Here is a 19,933-nt window from a genome sequence, read left to right as displayed (position 1 = left end):
TTTGATTGCTTGGATGAAAAAAGAGGAACCAAACCGAAATCGAATCGAAATTTTTAAAGGCCTCAGGTATACACGATTTTTTTTTTGGAAGAAAGGGTTCTGTTATAACTTAAGATTTAAATATGAGAAAAAAGCAAAAGGGAGGCAAAAAAGCTATGACAGAAAAGCTAATTGGAAAAAAGTTATAACTAATGAAAGGAAACAATAAAAAACTAAAGTAGTGAGATGTCAACTAAAAATTATTATTCAGAAGTGACTGCTTCGTCATCTTCTTCTTCGAGGTCTTCTTCCTCATCTGGAGCTTCTGACGATTCTTCATCGTTGCACTCCTCTTTCAGATAATCTTCGATTCCACCAATTTTAAGATCACCTCCAGATGCGAGAACTTGTCTAAAAATATGAGAATCAATAAAATGTAATCGATAAACAACTCTTCGGAAAACCCGAGTTTATACAGTTAAATGTCTAGTGTTAATCTTTCCACTTACAATTTCTCAATATCAGCTCTTGTCGGCAATGGATGGTCGACGAAAAACGCGGGGAAGCACTCGCCAAGTTGGCTTTTGATCTCCTTTATATGTCCCAACCGATTGTCAACACACCGTTCCGCACATCCTGGATGCGTTTCTTTCATATGTTTCATCACTGTATCCTTGCATTGATTTCCAAATGAACAGGCTGGACAAGAGTATAGTGAAACACCTTCCATATGTGTGTAGGCGTGCTCTGGCAAACGAGAGTTCGTCTGTTTCCCACACTTTTCACAGTAACAGAACTCGTTGACTTTCTTTTTATAGAACTGAGCACCGCCTATCAAAATTGAAACGGATCTAGCGACAACGGCATCTTCCTTTTGTTTTTTGGACTTTTTTGAACGAATGTTGAAAGCACGACGCCATTTCTTTTTGGAACTGGAACTCTTTGAACTACTGGTTACAGGGGCTTCTTCCTCTCCTTCTTCTCCATCCTCTTCCCCATCATCTTCTTCTATTTCTGGCTCTACATCATGTTCATGTTCAAGCTCTTGTTCATGTTCAAGCTCTTGTTCCTGTTCTTGATCATGCTCAACCTCCTCATCCTCTCCCATATCTTCAATCATTTCATCATCTATGAGTAACAATGGTTTCTCATCTTCATCAATTTCTTCTTGTTTAATCAAACTATCATTCGATGCGTCTTCGTCCATAATGACAAGTGGAGATGCTTCTGCGCTGCTCACAATTGATGCAAGATTCTTGTGCTCTCTTGGTGCAGCCGCCGGGAATTTATTCTTTCTTTTGCTTTCTTGTGCAAAGAGAGAGGAGATTCCGAAACACGCAGCAGACATTTCTTTCACATCATCTTGATACTCTCCGATACGATCTTCAACACAATCATCGGTTCCGTGTTCTTTCTTTCCGTGAACTTGAACAGATTGGGAGCGATCATGTCCGAAAGGACAGTATTTGCAAGTATATCGATTGATTCCTTTGTCTTTTGCCATGTGCCAGAGGATGTGGAAACCACGAATCTAGAAACAAAAACAATTGGCTTCAGTATCCCTTGACTTCTGTGTACACATATTCAGATGTACATATTTTTTTCAAACTCACTCTATTCTGCATTGTCTTTCCACACAGCCGGCATTGCAATGGATGATCCTCATCAGGAACTAGCTTCAACGGACCAAATCCTGTATAAACTAAAACAAAATTATTAACCCGATTCTGATTTATATTTTGACCGCGCTTCTATGTTTCCCTTTCCTCGGATTTAAATTTAAAAGATTTTTAAAAAAACAGAGCTTTTATTGACATTACATCATTATTGCGTAGTGACTTTTGTGATTTCACAACCGATTTTGGGGGGGGAGAAAAGAGACAGGAATTGAGGTGATCGTTGATAAGTTCGGGATGGGAAGAGAAAAATGCTTTAAAGTTCGGAAGCCTATAAAATTACCAAAGGAAAAAATGACAGAATTGAAGGAAAACAAGTAGAAAAAATGACATGAGAAATTTGTGGGTTTCAGGATAATCAAAGATCGTGGGGATTTGTGTGTGGGTTGAGGGTTGGAAGAAAGGAAAACTAGAAATCTAGCTAGAATGATAAGGTATGAAAATGGATAACAATAGAAGACGTAAAGTGAAATGGATGGAGGACAAGAGAGTTCACAACACGATGAAAATCTAGAGAGAAAAAATAGAACGAGCACAAAAACCGGATCTCGAACGACACGATGAGTATACAATATTGATTAGTTGCCAACAAAGAAGAAACTATTGGGATACTTCCGAAATGAATGGGACGTGCCGCCGTTTCACCGTTTTTAAATTTGAAAGGACAAGACGTACGAACAAAACTGAGACAGATGAACACGAAAAAATGATCAGGCTGAAAAGATGAGAAGGGAGGAAGCGGGATGTGAAATAGGGAACATAGAAAGTTAGTGCGAATCTAGTAATTTAGGATTTCTAAATTTTAACAGATGTTCGGGTGTTTATAAATTCGATTATACACAACCACCAATAATCACTACTCAAAACTCTGACTGCTGTAACGATTCTCTTTCGCTTTCAAATTTAAATCCGAGAAAACGGCAGGCGCGCACATATCATCTCATCTTGTAACCCATTATTAAGAAAATAGAGGTTCCTAACGAACACGAACACAGTACTACACATTTTCATGGGTCCATGGCGCATGGAGATGACACAATTGGACCGATGGTTATTTTGAAATCCGTACCGTTTGAGCCAGACGATGGGCCTCCAGTTGTGGAGCTTGATCCGCTGGCGAGCTTCGACTTTTGAGCATTCTGAAAAAAGGTGGAGGTGGAGAGAGAAGTGAAAATAATGAGCGGATGAGGAGAAGGGAAAGGGAGAAGAAAACACAGAAGGATCAGAAAGAAGTCACACACTCAGGCAAGAAAAATTAGGAGGGAGGGTTTTAGAGATTCAAGGGAATTTTGGGGAATTGGAAAATTTCATAACATAATTCAAAAATTAAAACAATTGATCACACAGCAAGAACAGTATTTGCATTTGTTTCATCAGATATCAGTGACGAAGGTGGTGGAGATACCGTATTGGCAAATGAAGACGATGAATTTCCATGGCCTCTCGATCTTACCTTTTGAGCGTTGGCGGCTTGTTGTGCTGCGTAGGCGATTTCAGCTTTTGCAGCAGTCGGTCCGGGGATGGTGCCATTCTTGGTGCCGAGAAGTTCCATGGAGAGATCCTGAAAAACCCGGGCACATAGTTTTCACTCGGTTAGTAAAGAAAGAAGGGAAAAAGGTTTTCGGTTAACTTTTGTTATTTTTGGGTTATGTTGTGAAATGGGTTGGAAGTGTTATTATGCATGCAACAAGCTGAAAAAAGCATCCGAGACAACGCCAGTGGAAGAGACGATTATTTTACAGAAATAGTTCCATCGTTGATAGTTTCTTGAGTAAAAACTGTCAGAAAACTAGTCAGTACTTCCTTGATCACACTCGCTTCCGGTTTATGACAGAAAAATAAGGTATTTTCTTGAATACCGGATCTCGTTCCACTTTCAGTTATCTCTTCAACAAACACAAACACAAACACCATACAAACAAGACATGCACATGCGTATCCTTATGTTAGACACATCACTAACGACGATGGTAGTACGACAAATGGGAGAGAAGATAGAGATAGAAGGATAACAACAGTGGCACCACCACCAAACGACACCAACCTGGTAGCCGGTCATATCTGCCGAGCCACCCGACCACTGGTGCGGGCTTCCGCGATGTCCGTGACGGTGTGCGACGAAAAGTTCGTGATTCAACTCCTGAATGTTGATGGTATTTTCTATATTCTCGTGGGCGACGGCTCGTAATAGGGGTTGGTTACTAGATCACGAAATGACAACAATATCTAATGTATAAGTGCTTATTGATGAGAATATTACGAACGAGCTGACTATCGAAAAGTTAACAAGCATTATCTGCAAATATCTGAAAATGTGCTACGAACTGTATATATTTACAACACAGAATTTTTACAACATTGACCAAATCATAAGTGATATACATAATAATAAAAGTGAGTGTGAGGATGCTCTAATCAATTTTGTGGTCCAATTTGAAAGAAGAAAGGCGTACCTGACACTTTTGGAACAATTCCAGCGAACGATCCTCCATCATGTCTGGGTCGATTCGTCCGTGAGCTTTCGATTGATGATTTTCCATTTGATCTTTGCGATAATGCTCAATAGCACATCCTTCATGTTTGCAACGGAAACGAAATATCATTTCGTCTTTTGCCAAATGGAAGAACATGTGCATTTGTCTGGCTCCAGCTGTCACTGGTTTTTGACACTTTGAGCATTCCCCGAGCACTCGCTTTTTCGAAATACTCGACGTCTTCTTTGTTCCTTCAGTTTCAGTGCTTCTATCCGGAGTGGAGCCAAAGAGAGCAGCGACATTATCAAGAACGGAAATAGGATTCAGTGCATCCAATGCATCTTCCATCATATCATTTGGTCCATCGCTTTCTTCGTACTTGACTTTCTTTGCACCACCACCGAAGAGTGTTGCGAGAGTTGAGGAGCTGTCGATATTGAGATCATCCAATGAGAAGGGGGCTGTAACTATGGAAAACTATTAATTTTTGAACAAAATAATGAGAAAATAAACTCTGAAGGGATCATGTCGTGGAAATATGAAACCAACCAATCATACTTGTCAAAAATCGGGCCGGGCCGGGCCGGGCCGAAATTTCTCTTGGCCCGGCCCGGCCCGGCGGCCCGGATTCAAAAATGGGTACCCATTTTTACCAATTTTTTTTTTGAAATTTTTCGAAAAAAAAACAGTAAAAATGCTTAAATTATCATTACATATTCACATTTTGATTCAATTTTAAATGTTTATTCGAAAACTATACTTTTTTCAAAAAATTTCAAAAAATTTCCAAAAAAAGTTCAAAAACTCAAAATGTTTTGAAAAAATGTTTCAAAACGGGCCGAGCGGGCCGGGCCGGGCCGGGCCGGGCCGGGCCGAGATTTTTCCTGATTTCGGCCCGGCCCGGCCCGGCCCGGCCCGTGACAAGTATGCAACCAATGAAAATTTGTATTGTTCAGCGAGATAGCAAATGCGCTCTTCCGACAAGCAAGTTTGTGCAATTTTACAATTTTTATCGTAAAATAATACACACTTTCACTATTCGGAATTTAGAATTTTTCAAGATACATTATTTGCTTTTTCCTTTTCATCAATAGTCGCTTTTTTCTCATTTCCATAGTGCAAAAAACTCACGTTTATCATTCTCCTCGTTTTCCGGCGTCTGTGCATGACTCAAAGAATTCAAAGTGGCCAAAAACGATTCGGCATTCGACGGCTCCAATTCCATCGTTGTTATCGCTTCGGTTGCCGAAGTTGGTACGTATGGTCGTTTTCTACCGCTCGTAGTTCTTGAAGCCGACGGCGTCTGTGGCTTCTGTTCAACTGTCTCCCCATTTATCACGGAGAAATCGAGAAGTTTCAGAAAATCTGCAGCCGCTTGAGCCGTTTGCTTCTCTTTTTCCTTGTGATGGTTGACAATAGCTGTGGCGGCAGCTTGAGCAGATGCTGTAGCAGCGGATGTCGCACTACCGTTGGAGGTAGAAGTGTTCCTGCCAGAAGAAGGCGTTGAATTCATTCCACGATAACTCGGTGGAGAATATGGGGATGTGGCTGTAGATGACGAAGGGATGTTGTTCGCTGAAGCGTTCACCCGTTTTGCAACATTTAATGAGAATGCTTTGTCCATAAGAACTTGCAATTTTCTTTTTGCGGTAACATTATCAACGTAAATGAATTTGCTCATATTCTTCTGATGAGACGAATGAAGATGCTCTCTCATTTGTGAATCAGAAGCACGTTCTGTTAGACACATCGGACATTGAAACGGCAGCCAATTGAGATGTTCTGTCTTGATGTGAATTTCCATTTCTTCTGAGTTCGCCTTGGTAACTCCACATTCAACACAACTCAACTGCATTGTTGGCGTGTGATTTGAAATCGTGGTCGGATCAATACCAGCGTTGTGTGTTGATGTTGTCGCCGATCCATTGCTTTTTGATGTGTTGTGTGTCGACGATGAAGACGTCCCGTTTTGTTTCAGACGAGCAGCAATATCATCGATACCACTTTTTACAGCGTTTGACGACATGGAGACTGAAAAAATGCATGATGTTTTGTAAAAGGTCACCTAGCTCTTGAAATAAGATGAATAATTGTAATTTAAAACTAAATTCTTGGTTAAAGTCGAATTACGTTCGCTACAATAGCAATAGAAAGTTTTTTTCTCAAATTTTTGACGAATTTATCTAAATTCTAGCCGATTATGTTTTCTAGAAAGTTTAATATTCATCGAATGTTTGTAGAATGTATTTCAAAATCATACCTAAAATTTTCTCGAGAAACACTCGACTACTCTCTGCAATAGCGTCTGAATTGTCGGGCGAATTGGAAAGACTCGCGTTCAGTATAATCTCGTTGTCCTCTCCGACGATGCTCATCAGGTGATCTGGAAAACGAACTGTTGAGAGCTTTCTCTCTTCTCCCACACATGCACACAAATTTTCTCGTCGCTTCACTCTTTGCCGCCGTTTCCTCTTCTCCACACAGTTTGCACAGTGACAGCTCGTTGCTGCTGCTCCTTCAATGTTGATTCGCGTCGCGCGGCGTCGACTTTTTTGAGAATATATCTATCCTAACCGAAAACGACGAAAACGACAGCGAACGAAAAGCAGGAGCAACAGCAGGAGCGCAACGACAGATATATATTTGCGTCGGCGCCTGTCTTCTTGACGAGAAGCTCTCTTCCTCTTACCTGGTGTTGATGATCACACGACGAGTCCGTGGAGATAAAATCGATGTGTTGTTTTCTGGAAAGAAAAAAACTATAGAAAAAATGGCTCATGACGTGAAGATGATTTTGAGAGAAGAAGGTGAACGAAGTGACGGAATGAATGCTCTGAGGCAAAAAGTGAAGTTGAAGAAGAAGAAGAAAATGATAACGAGGTGATGATGCTGACGGAGAAGAAGAGGAGAGAAGGAAGAAGAGTGGTCGTCGCCCCGGCGTTGACGAGGTTTTATGAGCCGACAAAAATTGCGAAACGGCACACCGATACACTTCAGAATTCAAAATTCTGCAGAAAACTCGAGAAATGGTTTAAGAGAGAGACAGAGGAAGATTTATGAGAAAAACTGATAAGATTTACGTTGAGGAAACAAAACATGCTTATGATATTTAAAAGCGAAATTGTTCATAGCGATACGTGGTTCTCGTGCCGGTATGCTATTAAAAATGCATAATGACATAATTTTTAGTGGAATTTTGAAAAGAAAAAAGAAGAAGAAGTGGTTTATATTCATATTCGGTGTTCGAATGTTGCGACTTAAAAATATTAGTTAGAATGATGCCTTCGAAGTTTAAAATTGCAGAAAACTGGAAAGAATTTAGGGAGCGACCTTTTTCAGATAACAACAGAAGATTCACAAGGTACTGTATCGAAGGCGCACATTGGAAATTTGAGAAATGTTTCTCGGCGCGTAAAAATGAGAAAATGCGGATTTTCTGGGTTTCTTCCAAATTTCGGAAATGTTTTTTCAAAGATCTCATGAGTTTCTATCGAAAAAAAAAGAAGGAACGAGGAAAACAGAAAGTAGATAAATAAACCAACAATGTGTATTTAGCCATTGATGTCTGAATTCTTCGTCAGAAATCAAAATCTACAGAAACTTTTGCTTATCAGTAAGTTGACGTGCATGCTCCAGTGTGAAAAGAAAATGCTTGTGATCAAGAAGATGATGATGATGATCACCGGGTTGAAGAAGAATAAGAAGAAGAAGAAAAATAGAAACCGGAGAAAGACATCTGACGCATCTGACGGCTGCGTCTGCTGGCAGCAGCCGTCCCGAAGAGAAGAAGAAGAGGACATTCGAAGGGGCACCGAGCCCACCGCCATCATCACAAACAGCGCACACACAAGAAGCAGCACACACATACTGACACACAACGACCGCCGATAGACCGACGACCGCACACAGGCACACATAGAGTGAAGAACTGCACACAGTGTCCACAGAAGAAGACGACGACGGTTTGATGACGACGATGACGGTGGTGATGGAGGCGCAATCGACAGGAAGAGAGAGAAATAGAGACAACAAGCTTGGGACGTCGATCCGATGGAGAGGCAAACGCCCGGGAGGGCGGGGTCCTCTTCACTCTTCTTCTATTTCTCGGAGAGAGTGAGGAAAAAAGACGAAGAGAGTGATCGCGGTCGCCGTTGGCTTTTGTCGTCTCGGGAGAGGAGTATATGTGACGGGAAGAAAAAGAAGAAGTAGAGGAAACATAACGGACGACGATGATGGTGGAGATGTAGATGGAAAAATACAAAAATAGTGGAGGTTTGAAGGAGTACTGTGGAAATTGAGTACATCATCTAGTCACTCTCCACGGTCAATGAGAATTTATTGGTTGAGCAAATTAATCGGGAGAGAGAGAATATGTGTACATGGGTTGGGAGGAGAGCGGAGATGTCAAATACCGTACGTAGATGGTGTTAGACACAGAATGCCACGCATACAAAGAAGAGATTCTGAGGGGTCAAGAGACACGTTGCATTAGCTATTTGAAGACTAACGCACATAGAGTGCCAACCTTTCTATTATGGATCATGGGAGCTTCTGGCTTTGAAGTAATATTGAAACCAACATTTTACAGTCTTGCTGCTTGAAACGTAGTTTACGAAAAGAGGATAACTTGAAGGTTATCAATTAGAAGTTGTAAATTAGTACCAATGAAAAACTGTAAAATCTTGAATCTATATCAGAGACAAACAACCTTGAAACTGAATCAAAATCAGCTCCTTAAATGTATACTTCAGTAATTATCTCTATCTACGAATAAGACGACGAGAATATCTTGAATCCGATCTCGGACCTTTTAGATCTAGAGGATTGATGGTTTGACCGTTTTACTGCAACTTTGCATTCTGAATACTTTGGAGCAAAAGAACAACAGTTGAGCAATGACTCTCAATCTTAGAATACTGTATTTTTCTAAGTCCTTATTCCCTTCTACCCAGAAAATCAGACTCAACGCAACTCTACACAATAGAATGTGCCCATTTCAATAGATGGTGGTGCCCAGATGAATGAATGAGTGTGTTGTTCAATATATATGACGGCGTGGCACATGCAAACAGCCGATACATATATTCAAATGCATCGATTTCAACAGGGGCGAGCGCCCACACTTCATGATGATGGTGATGCACACGACCTCTTTTTGCCTCTTCTGACCACACCGCTCTGTTTCTCGATTTCCTCCTCTTTTTAGACATAGAGACTATATATCTATTGATTGATACATACTTCTGATGCAGCGCCTCCACACAGCCATCGTGGCGGATGGACGACGAGACGTGTCGTGCAACAAGAGACACGACACGACTGATATGATAACGCACACTTTTTCGTCATGTCTCAAAGAAGAGAACCTTCGTTCGAGATTGGGAATAGATGGATTAGATGCTGATGGATGAAGTAGAAGAAGATGAAGAAGAAGCTGAAGAATAGTGGAATCAAAAGAGTGGAGATTCGTACGCTCCATTTGTCAAGTGTCTTTGTGGAGAATAGAATACACAGACACAGGAAAACGAGCACAAGGAGCGCGGGCGGAGCAGCTCTCCCAAGAGCCGGTGTGTTGTATGTGCTTGGGTTCCCGCGCGAGAAGAAGATGAAGAAGAAGAGAGAGTCAACTTCTTCGCCGCTTCTTCTCCGTCTTCTCCATTCTTCTTGCAGTCCTCCCTCGTCAGGAGAGCAAAATAAACATTCCATCACTCCGACCCAAGACCTAGCATCGTCTCTTTTTGTGGTCTCCATCATCTTCATCATCATCGTCTTCCTCTTCTTCTTCTTCTTCGAAGATTCTCGGGGCCGATTTGGATTGACAGGGAAAAGGCTGTGAAGAAAAGGCGAACGTTGAGTATACAGAAGGATAGCGGGACGATGCGCGCGCGTATGTATGGTGAAACCATACGGTCGAAGAAGGCAAGGAAGAAGACGAATGGAGTAGAAGAAGAAGGCGACGACGTCGATGATGATGACGAAGAAAAAGAAGAAGAAAAAAGGGGACGGGGGTAAGAAGACGGGAAAAAACGGAAGACGATGGTAAAGTCAGCAAGGAGGTGATACATAGTCTCAGTGGGTGTTGCGCAGGTGAAGGTTGTTCAGGATTTTTTTTTTGAGGAAGAAAAACGTTTTGTTTCGAATATGAGAGGAAAAAGAGGAAGGATAGCTTCTTGTGACCTCTAGACCTTCTGGGGAAAACAACATATTTGCAGGATTAGGCTCTACAGTAATCCAAAACAAACTCAGTACACTCGGAAAACAATTAGGGGTATCCCGATATCCAAGTATCTTTGGAATTTTCTCAATGCAATTAACTGGAGAAAAAACAGTACAAACTATTAGTTATTGACTTAGGAGCAGCAGGGAGAAAATTGAGCTTTGATTGCCGTTTTCAACAAAAAAGTCCTAAATTTCATATCTTCAACTTGTTGGGACTTAAGATCGTTCTCGGTTTTTGTGATTTTATGCACGATTTTTAAACTAGAGGAGGTGCTTGTTTTCAGAAAACCTCTAAACATTCAAGTAAACGCTTGGAAAAAGCCAGTCCCTCATCACTTTAACGTATTTTCATATTTTCTAGAATCCAGACGACGTTCTAGACAAGATTTCTCAAAAAGCTTCGAATTCAGAATAGAAGAGAATAGAAGGAGAAGAAGAAGACGTCAATCTTCTTCTCGTTTTGCTAATCGCCTTCTATTCAAGGGATTCACTTTCTTCTTCTCTCTTCATAGAATCATCTAGAGAGCCCATATCTCCTCAATTCACGAAAACATATTGATGATATCCGGAGAGGGATGATGTTATGATGATAACGATTCAGAAGACTTGTCTAAGAGGAGGAGCACTCGTCTTCTGAAGAGGAAGGGATTAGATGGGAAACAGAAGAAGAAGAAGAAGAAGAAGACGTCGGAGAATAAGAAGGAAAAGTAGACGAAGAAGAGGCATCCCCCCGGAGACACTCTTGTCCATTTTCTTCGTCTCCCGAGAAGATGCTCAACGCAGATTCTGGAGCACCCCAAAGAGATGAGAAGAGCTCCAAAACGACGACCCAGAGGCCTCTGCCTTTCTCTTTTGTTGACAACATTCTGGTGGTGTCTCCCAGACAAAGAGACATTAAACTTGACGGAGGCAGCCAAAAAAAAATGGAGAAGAGAGTCGTCTTCTTCGACCGATGGAGCGGTCTCCAAAAGATTCAAGGAGAAGAATAAAGTGGACGACGATGTCAAATGATTCGGAAGATGTCACAAGGAATTCAGAAGTAGAGGAACATTCTGGAGCCTCCCTCTTTTCTTCCGTTACTTACTCCGACTAATGTCGGAGGTTGGTTGTGGGGTTGCTGCTGACAGTGACACATAAAGGTGAATAAACAGATGGAGTAGAGAAGACGAAGAGGAGAACGACAACGGCGGCGAGTGGAGTTGTGTGATTCCGAGCTCCGTCAGCGACAGCGGAGAGGAGAGACCGACTCGACTCCGATGGAGACAGACAAACACAACGGCGCGGTATAGGTGGTGATGGTGGGGTGCACACGAGCTCACGGAGCTGTTCTCACTTTACTCATTGAACACAGAGAGGCTTTTGTAGATAAAGGATTGTTTGGTAGGTATGAAGAAAGCGAGAGATGACGAGAAAACTGTATTTGACTATAGTGAGAAGACAAGCAAGGGGTGTAGATGTGAGGTGCAAAAGTCAAGAAGAGAGGTTAGTACAGAAGTAGTGACAAAACTAAAAAAGATATAATGCATTGAAAAGCTAGTCAGACAAGCCTTTTAAAAGTTTTTGCAGAACGTCTAAAAATTGGATAGATTCATAATTGTACTGGATTTGTGCCACGTGTTTCTCTATCTGACTACTCATGTGAACTGTTTGCGTGACATTGGAACAATCAAGTGTAATCTTTTGAAATCTGTTACTATAGTTGATATTATCTGATTCAAATTGTGAGGGTTTCAGGTGCGAGATAAGAGACAATAAACTTTGAAATTGGTCACCTAGTATTCAATTGCCCCTTGTCCTAAATTAAATTAAACCTTATTTCTAAGAGAGAGCTGGATGATGCAAAAACTATGCTTTACTTTTTTGTTAATAATTCTTCTGATTCTTTTCAATCCGAAGAAATTCAAAAAACGAGCTAGATGTGAAGTCGCTTCAGTTTCCTACAGTACCCTCTGCCACCAGACTCATCATATTTTCTCGTCGAGCACCCTTCTGACACCTCATTAGGAATTTCCATCAAGAATCTTGATAGCCTGTGAAAAGGGACTATAAAGGAGGTCACATCGTCATGTCTTCTCTTTTCACGTCTCCATCTAGAGTCTCCAAGAAGACCATCTTGACACATGTCTTCTTGTCCTACTCATTCTTCTTCTCCATTTTCTACAAGAAGACGACGACGTCGCCATGTTTGAAGGCGAAGGAAACAAAAACGGACAGAAGAATAAGAAGGAGACCAAAGGAGGCACGGTACAGGACACTCGGAGAGACATATACACACTACATATATGGAAAAAAGAAGAAATAGTATGTAGGAATGGGAGAAGATGACGTACGTTTTGACTGGAGAGTAGGGGCAAAAAGACAATACATATGTGTTTGTGGAGTAGAGGGGAGCGACCCTCTGGAGGAGACTCGTCTCCAGAAAACTCCAGAAGTCGTCAGGCCCTCAGAAGACTTGAGGAAGGAGTTGAAGACCAAAAAGAAGAAGAAAAAGAAGGAGCTCACAAAGTATTATGAGAAGATTATAGGGAGAAGCTTTCAGAGCCGTCCGTTTATCTCTTTTTTCATTCTTTTCATTCTTCTTCTACTACTTCTGTGGCTGTTTCCATTTTCCAGAAGATCAAAAAATAAACAAATCTAATAACTGCCTTCAGAAGACGTTTCTCTCTCATTCTTCATCTTCATCTTCAAAATGAAGAAATTCGATCTTGACCCGAAATCTCTTCAACGGAAAGAAGCCATCTGGCGCCCTGACAGTGGCCTTCGTCTTCATCTTCTACCCTTCAGTCTTCTCTTTTTTAAAATCAAATTGACGCGTGGCACCGGACACAGATGATGGCTCCGTGTTGGTCAATTGGAATAGAAGAAGAGGAGAAGAGGGAATGAGAGTATTTGATAAGAGCACGTCACTATTTCTCCCTCTGCAAACCCAACTACTTCCGTCAGTCCAACGAGAAGGCTTTCAGTTGTCTTAGGGTTTGGATAAGACTTCATTAAGAAAAAGACCTTCTGAAGAGATTTTAAACTTATAGCATTTGATTCTGACTGAAATTTGTATCTGCCTTGCAAAGGAAGCCATTTATAGTCAGAATGTTTTGCGGGTACGGATACGAAAAAAGCGAACACTACAAAATTGGAAAATTTCAGTTTTCGTTGATGGTGGAGTTCTAAAATTATAAAATCTCGAAGAATCTGAGAGTTGAAGCTCATGGGATTACAGTAGGAAATCATGAGATTACAGAATTATGCAGGTGAAATATTCAAGAGTTCAACTTTTCAATACCTATTGAATCTGATATCATCGGAACATCTCGTGGCTGATTCAAAAACAATGTCTGGTTGAATTCTCGGTTTCCATTTCTTGATTCTCAGTCCACGTAGATCACATATCTCGCCTGTCATGTTCTAAACCACTAAAATCTCAAAAGCCCTATTAATTTGTCACTCCGCATCTAACTCAATTTCGAAAGTCAATCCAACCACCCCATCAACCTCCAAAGTAAATATCGAGTTGGTTGAAGAGAGATAGGAAATTAGGAGAACAGAAGAAAAATTCGTGTGGGTAAGAACGTTCGGTTAGAAGTGAAGGGGGGTCACACACGGAGACACACAACAATTGTTTGCTCACAACTTCTACCAGCAGCCGAGGAGCAAGGTAAGAGAGCAGAGTCTTATCACAAACACTTTCAACTTCAGGATGATGATGATGAAGAGGGAAAAAATAAGAAATATTGCGGAGAGATAGGAACAGATAATCGATGTGAAATTGTGAAGGGGTGACGTGGAACCAGCAACACGTTACCAGACTCTCCTACTCCTTTTCATAGCTATCCGGCTAGTTTTCTCATTGCTAGAACCCGGAAAGACTACTTTATTTTCCGAGAACGCTGGAAAAAACGGGCGCCTCCGAAAAAAGAGAGAATGGGCATGATGAGCGAGAAGCGGTCTTTTTTCTTCTTCTATCAGAAGTGTTATCAGACAAAAAAATGGAAGGAGAAGAAGAAAAAGAGGAGAAGAGGAGAAGCGACAGCAGCCTGGAGGTGAGGTGAAGTGCTGGCTGGTGACAAAATTGAGGAGAAGAGAAGAGGAATCTGGAGAAGGAAGAGTGATATTTTCAGTTAGTTATCACGAGGAAATGGAGGAGCATGACGAAAAGTCTGGATGGTGATAAATATGGATTTCCAAATCGTTTGCCTGGATACGGTAGTTTTTATAAGACATCAAGACGGACATTATGTTTTTCTTAAATCTGAAAATTATGTAAAAGAGAATAGTAGAAATGCAACAGTAATCAGTTAATCATTTGACTATTTTCATGATTTCGTTTCTCATAAGAGTGAATCTATATTTATGAACCTATGATAAAAGTCAGTATGATCCCATTTATTTCTTAAAAACTTCAAAAGTATTCCAGAAACTTTGAAATTGAGGAAAGTTGAAGAAAAACAGAAACTATCATTTCAATTCAGAAATAATCCGGATCAAGTAATTGACCTTTCCTAGCTAATTTTACCTGATTTCAACGGACCATTCGTCAGTTTGTTTTTTATTTTTCCAAGATCAACCCCTAATTCTATCCAATCTAGTATCAGAATCTATTCATTCCATCTTTTCTATTTTTATTCAAATACTTGTGATTCTGGGAAGAAGTGTTCTGTTGACCGAAAATTTAGAATTTATGGTTTCTGAAAATAAGCACTGTTTGAAGTTCGAAACTAAATTCGGCGCGTTTTCTGTTATTTTCCTGTATTTGTAATTGATGATAGTACTAGATTACTGAAGTTCTGATATCTGTTCTTCAGATTCTCATTACCGTAATCCCTTCTTCTCAAATGGCCGCAAATGTCGAAAAGAAAAAAAGAAGAAGATATGTATCCAACTCCCAAAAGTACAGGATTCATCGAAAAGGGAAGACTTTGCTCTTCTCCATGCCACTCTCAAAACTGCTCACCAGGAGCTCAGGTGACCGAGAAGAAGAAGATTTTCGTGAAAGGCGGAGCACTTCTTCTTCTCCTTCTTCTTCTTCATCATCCTCCGGGAAGAAAAAGAAGAAGAAGCTTTCTGGTTGCTATGCGGAGTAAAGAAGCACAGAAAGAAGGAGAAGAGGCGCTTCTTCTTCTTCTCATAAACACATCGCCTCCAGAAAGCGTCCGTTCTTGAGAGACAAGAAGAAGAAGCGTCAGTCGGTTTACAACATAAGTTTTGAAGAAGAAGAAGATGGAAAAAAGAAATGGAGACGCAGGAAATGTAGCACGGGCTCCTGAGCTCCTTGACTTTCGTTCCCTCACAGGTCTCTAAGAATTTGGAGGATAGAAGAAGAAACAGAAGAAGAAGAAGAGGAGGGGAAATGAAGATGACACTTTGTAGTGAGAAAGGGGTCTGAAAATACATACAATCTGCTAGTGAGTGATTAGATTCTCTGTTATCTGAAGTGAAATATATAGGCGGGATCCAGAAAATGGTAGAATGACTTCATCTCGCAGATGTCTCTAAACAATGGTTGAGGATTTCTTCGATTTTGATTTTGATTTTTCTAATTTTTGCACAGTAATAATGAAAGGCATGGATAGATGGGATTTCCAGGTCGACAAAGCCTTCCTGTCGGATCAAGACTGGTATTCAGAAACAACAGAGGAGTCAAAAGCAGAAAGGACCACTGTACTTTATGAAGAAAGGCTCATTGGAAAATTTCAGTCATATTGTACAGTTTCAGATTTCTTCAGGTGAAATATGGGTTTGACTCCATTTTCCAACTCGCGCTGAATCTTATAACTAGCAATGTTGTATCCTGTTAGCGGATTTTAAAGGTTTTTTTTACAATAATTTTTCAAATGGCTCCCTGAAAGCGTCAAGTCTCACAAGTTAAAGAGTTGGATCGGAGGACTTCCCATGAGCGAAAAGTACTATCTTTTTTTGGTTTGTGGCAGTCTCAACATGCTGTTGCATGATTCAAGAACAGTTAAAACCAACGAATGATAGTTGACCGATGTTATTGAGACAGCTTTTAAATAAACTGGTATGTTTTCGATCAGATAAACGACACTTCTGAAAACTTTCTAAGTCTCGTGGAAATTTTTCTCAAAAAGGGATTCCAAATGATTTGGAAAGGCTTCCGAGAAGACGAATAAAAACTGAAAGCCGAGCTCTTCTCCTCATCATTTCAGTAGAAAGATGGCCTTCTTCCACCACCAAAACGATGACTTCATTCCTCCTCCTCCATCTTCTTCCATTTTCCATCTCCTCAACCACTAAATGACGAGTGTGTAGTTGAGAAGGCGAAAAAGAGCTCCAGAATTCGAAAAGCCCTCTCGTTTTCTCCTCCTTGCCCCAAACACCCATCCTTCGTCTTCTTCTTCTTCTCCTTTTTCTAATTTATTCACTCTCGGTCACTACACAGGGGGCTCCAAGAAGAAGAAGACGTCGGAAGATATTTTTGAAGAAGAGTGAGATGGGTATGTAATGGGTCATCGTTGTCTTCTAAAACGACGCCTTCATTTACTTCATCTTCTACATCGTCCATTTTAGAATAGGACGCCTTCTTTTCAGAATCACCCTCCACGTCTTCTTAGTGGTCTTCTTCTTCTGCTTCCACCAACCAATTCACTATTCATCCTGATTACTCATTCATCCGTGTTTTGGCCTCTTCTCCTTTTCTTCTTTCCTTTTCAGACTCTTCACTTCAGAATCCTCCAGTAGTCGTCATGGCGACGTCGTGGAAGTATTGGAGACGAAGAAGACACTCTGAAGAGGAAGACGTGGGGATGAATGTGAGGGGATGACACGACAACGAAAGTAAGGATTTATTAAAGAGGTGGTGAAAAGAAGGGAAAATAAGCAAATGTACAAACATAAAGTGTTTTAGGAAAAAATAATAGCAACAATAGGGGATTGATTTAGAAAGGGTTTACACAGAAGACGTCGTGTTCATTGAATCTCTCATTGCCATCATTGACACATCATCATAAGTACAACAGATCTTCGCTTTTCCATTTTTGGTACGATGACAGATTTCATTGATTCCACGACAATTATCGTCAGTGCATTGCTCACCCGTTTCGACATAGTCCTTTGGACATCCTGAAAAATTAGAATTTGAAAACAGAGACAGCGAAAGATCATAAATTCTTGTTCTGGTTGGTAGATAATTTAGGACTATTTCAATAAGCAAACATTGCTCATCTGCTTTCACAATTCTGAGATGTAAAATGTAAAATTCATTCCAACTAAGATTTATTCCTCCATCTAGATACAGTAAATTATTACTTTTCGCATGCACTCTCCAAATCTTGAACAAGATATTTTCTATTCACTCACTGTTAGTTCCTTTGCAACAGACATGAGTATTCGGATCACACATATGCCCCATACTACAATCAGATGATCTTTCACATCTGATCAGTTGCCCTGACTTGTCAATAGATGGTTCTCCTCTCAACCCAATCGAACACATGATTCTTTTACATTGCCCATCAGCAAAACTGAATCCGGCAGGACACGAACAAATACTTCTAACGCATTCCATTTTTGCAACTTCAGCATATTCCTCAGCAGTGTCTGGACTCTTTGAGTAGACGCACTGTGACGAAATGTGACAGCTGTCACCGTAGTACGCCATCGAAAAACACTGGCCTTCGTGGTAAATGTCTTCGAGAGACACACAAGGCTTTGGGCAACAAATCTGAAATTAAATGAGAGTTAGACGAAGGATTAGTGGATTAGGATAATTATAGTTTACTGTTTTCTCGGTTGCAACTGCATCTCGATGACAATAATAATCGACAGGACACCTGCTGCACCCATAATCCGGTGGATTTGAGGACTCATGTGGCTCACCAACTGGACATGTTGGACGAATTTCAGATGGAGATGGACAACAGAAACCTTTGTAATATCCCGGTTTACTTGCGTCATCAAAAACAGGAACACAATAATGTTCGTCTGGACAATCGTCCCGCCCATTTCCAAAATCAGAAAGAGTTCCGTTCTCGATTCCTTTCATGAGTCGTTCGAATTCTTCGTCATTGATATCTGTCGAGTTTCCACTTGATTTTTTGAGACTTCTGAAACTCGAGGCAACACTTGATAGCAACGAATTTTTAAGAGAACATGTGACCAATTTCTCATCACGTTTCAATGGAGCAGCTTTGTTGACACAACGGTATTCTGGAAATTCAAGATGAATGGGATGTAGTCCGGTCGTGTTTCGTATCTTGCTCGTTCTATTAATTCTAAAAATAAAAATCGGAAACTTCTGTTATATAATAAGCACTTATAAGGCGTTTTGCATATATCCTTCAGCTGTAAATAACTATTCTCCTTCTCTTTCAATTATTCTTTCTTTTTTATTCATCACTAAACATTTCCTTACCAAGGGGTTCACATCCTCCATCACCATTTCTCTTGAATCCTCTCTTGCATCTGCATCCACCAGATGAACATTCAGAGAACGCAGCAGAGCACTCCATATCAGTCTTACACTTCTCCTTCAAACGACGTCTCACTCTTTGGCATGTCTTTCCATCAGATGCCAACGTATACCCGAAGTCTGTAGCACACTCGCACATACAGTTTCCACGGGCTCCACAGATGCAAGCAGCTCCACCAGAACATCCAGTCGAGGGAGAACATTGTTGTCCTCTCCATGGTCTTTCGTTTTCAATTGGTCTTGGAGGAGGAGTGGCAATCTCCTCAACGGCTCCAGGAACACAACAGAAACCAGTTGTGGTCTCACAGAAACCATTCTCTGGACAAGGCATCACACGTCCTTGTTTGAATTGACACATGATGGGTTTACCGGTTATGAAATTAACCATTGTTTTCTTAGTTTTCGGGCAGGTTGGGAGTTCTGGAAAAGAGTGAATTTCTTTGAAAGATGGACTCGTAGTTACTCACTAGTGCAACAAACACCATGAACTGGATTACAGACATGAGTTGATGGACAATCTTCTGTCAAATCACAGATTGTTAATGTACCAGTTGGAGACAAGACTAGAGCTCCGCCCCCTGGACAGAAGTCTTCAGAAGTTCCACCGAGAGCAGATTTAGGGACCAATGATAAGAAACATCCCGACTTCTGACGCCCGTTCACATTTCCAGGACGGCATTCTTCACCCTAGAAATAAGTACTTTTCAACTGGTCAAAGTCCAATGAAACAAGTAGATTACTGTAACTCTGTTACCTTTTCACATTGTAAATCATTGGAACATGAATCCTTTCTGCAGGCGCCTTCCTGACAAAAGTAACCTCTTCCACACTGCATTGAATGAGTGCATCCTCTGCCAGAAACAGTTCTAGCACTAGACAAAATGACACTTCCAGCAATTAGAAACAGTAAAATAGTAGAACTGACCATCCCGGATGACCGCATGGCTACTAACTGAATCTGAAATATCCAAAGTCTCCAGGTGCCTCCTGACGGTTCCGCCCTTTGCCTATTGGCACACCTGGTGATTGATTCAGCCGGACGCCTCAATCTGTATGGCTGACCGTTTATTTGGTCACTATCGTGTCAACAACATGTACATTTTATGTATATCATCCATCAACCATCGAAAAAATGGGGGGAGAGCACAGTCTAAAATTGGAAA

At 40.9% G+C, this 19,933-nt stretch overlaps 3 protein-coding genes across 3 annotated transcripts; 1 reads left to right on the top strand and 2 right to left on the bottom strand.

Moving 5' to 3' along the window:
- Positions 1-242: 242 nt before the first annotated feature.
- Positions 243-6,155, bottom strand: GCK72_018927 (uncharacterized protein; the record flags this gene model as incomplete). The annotated part of the gene is made up of 8 exons (XM_003110602.2): positions 243-390; positions 489-1,510; positions 1,593-1,681; positions 2,725-2,794; positions 3,109-3,216; positions 3,700-3,795; positions 4,109-4,590; positions 5,261-6,155. The coding sequence occupies 8 exons, from the start codon at positions 6,153-6,155 to the stop codon at positions 243-245; spliced, it is 2,910 nt and encodes a 969-aa protein (XP_003110650.2).
- Positions 6,156-7,690: 1,535 nt separating this feature from the next.
- GCK72_018926 (uncharacterized protein) lies at positions 7,691-8,020 on the top strand (the record flags this gene model as incomplete). The annotated part of the gene is made up of 1 exon (XM_053732807.1): positions 7,691-8,020. The coding sequence occupies one exon, from the start codon at positions 7,691-7,693 to the stop codon at positions 8,018-8,020; it is 330 nt and encodes a 109-aa protein (XP_053581720.1).
- A 9,229-nt stretch (positions 8,021-17,249) lies between these two features.
- GCK72_018925 (uncharacterized protein) lies at positions 17,250-19,713 on the bottom strand (the record flags this gene model as incomplete). The annotated part of the gene is made up of 6 exons (XM_003110439.2): positions 17,250-17,422; positions 17,660-18,023; positions 18,081-18,508; positions 18,714-19,190; positions 19,238-19,457; positions 19,525-19,713. 6 exons carry the CDS (start codon positions 19,711-19,713, stop codon positions 17,250-17,252), a joined length of 1,851 nt encoding a protein of 616 aa, XP_003110487.2.
- Positions 19,714-19,933: the final 220 nt, after the last annotated feature.

Source organism: Caenorhabditis remanei, chromosome V (genome assembly GCF_010183535.1).
Source record: "Caenorhabditis remanei strain PX506 chromosome V, whole genome shotgun sequence".
NCBI classification, from domain to species: Eukaryota; Metazoa; Nematoda; class Chromadorea; order Rhabditida; family Rhabditidae; genus Caenorhabditis; species Caenorhabditis remanei.
The sequence above is the reverse complement of the archived record's forward strand: the minus strand, read 5'-3'. Positions and strand labels throughout refer to the sequence as shown.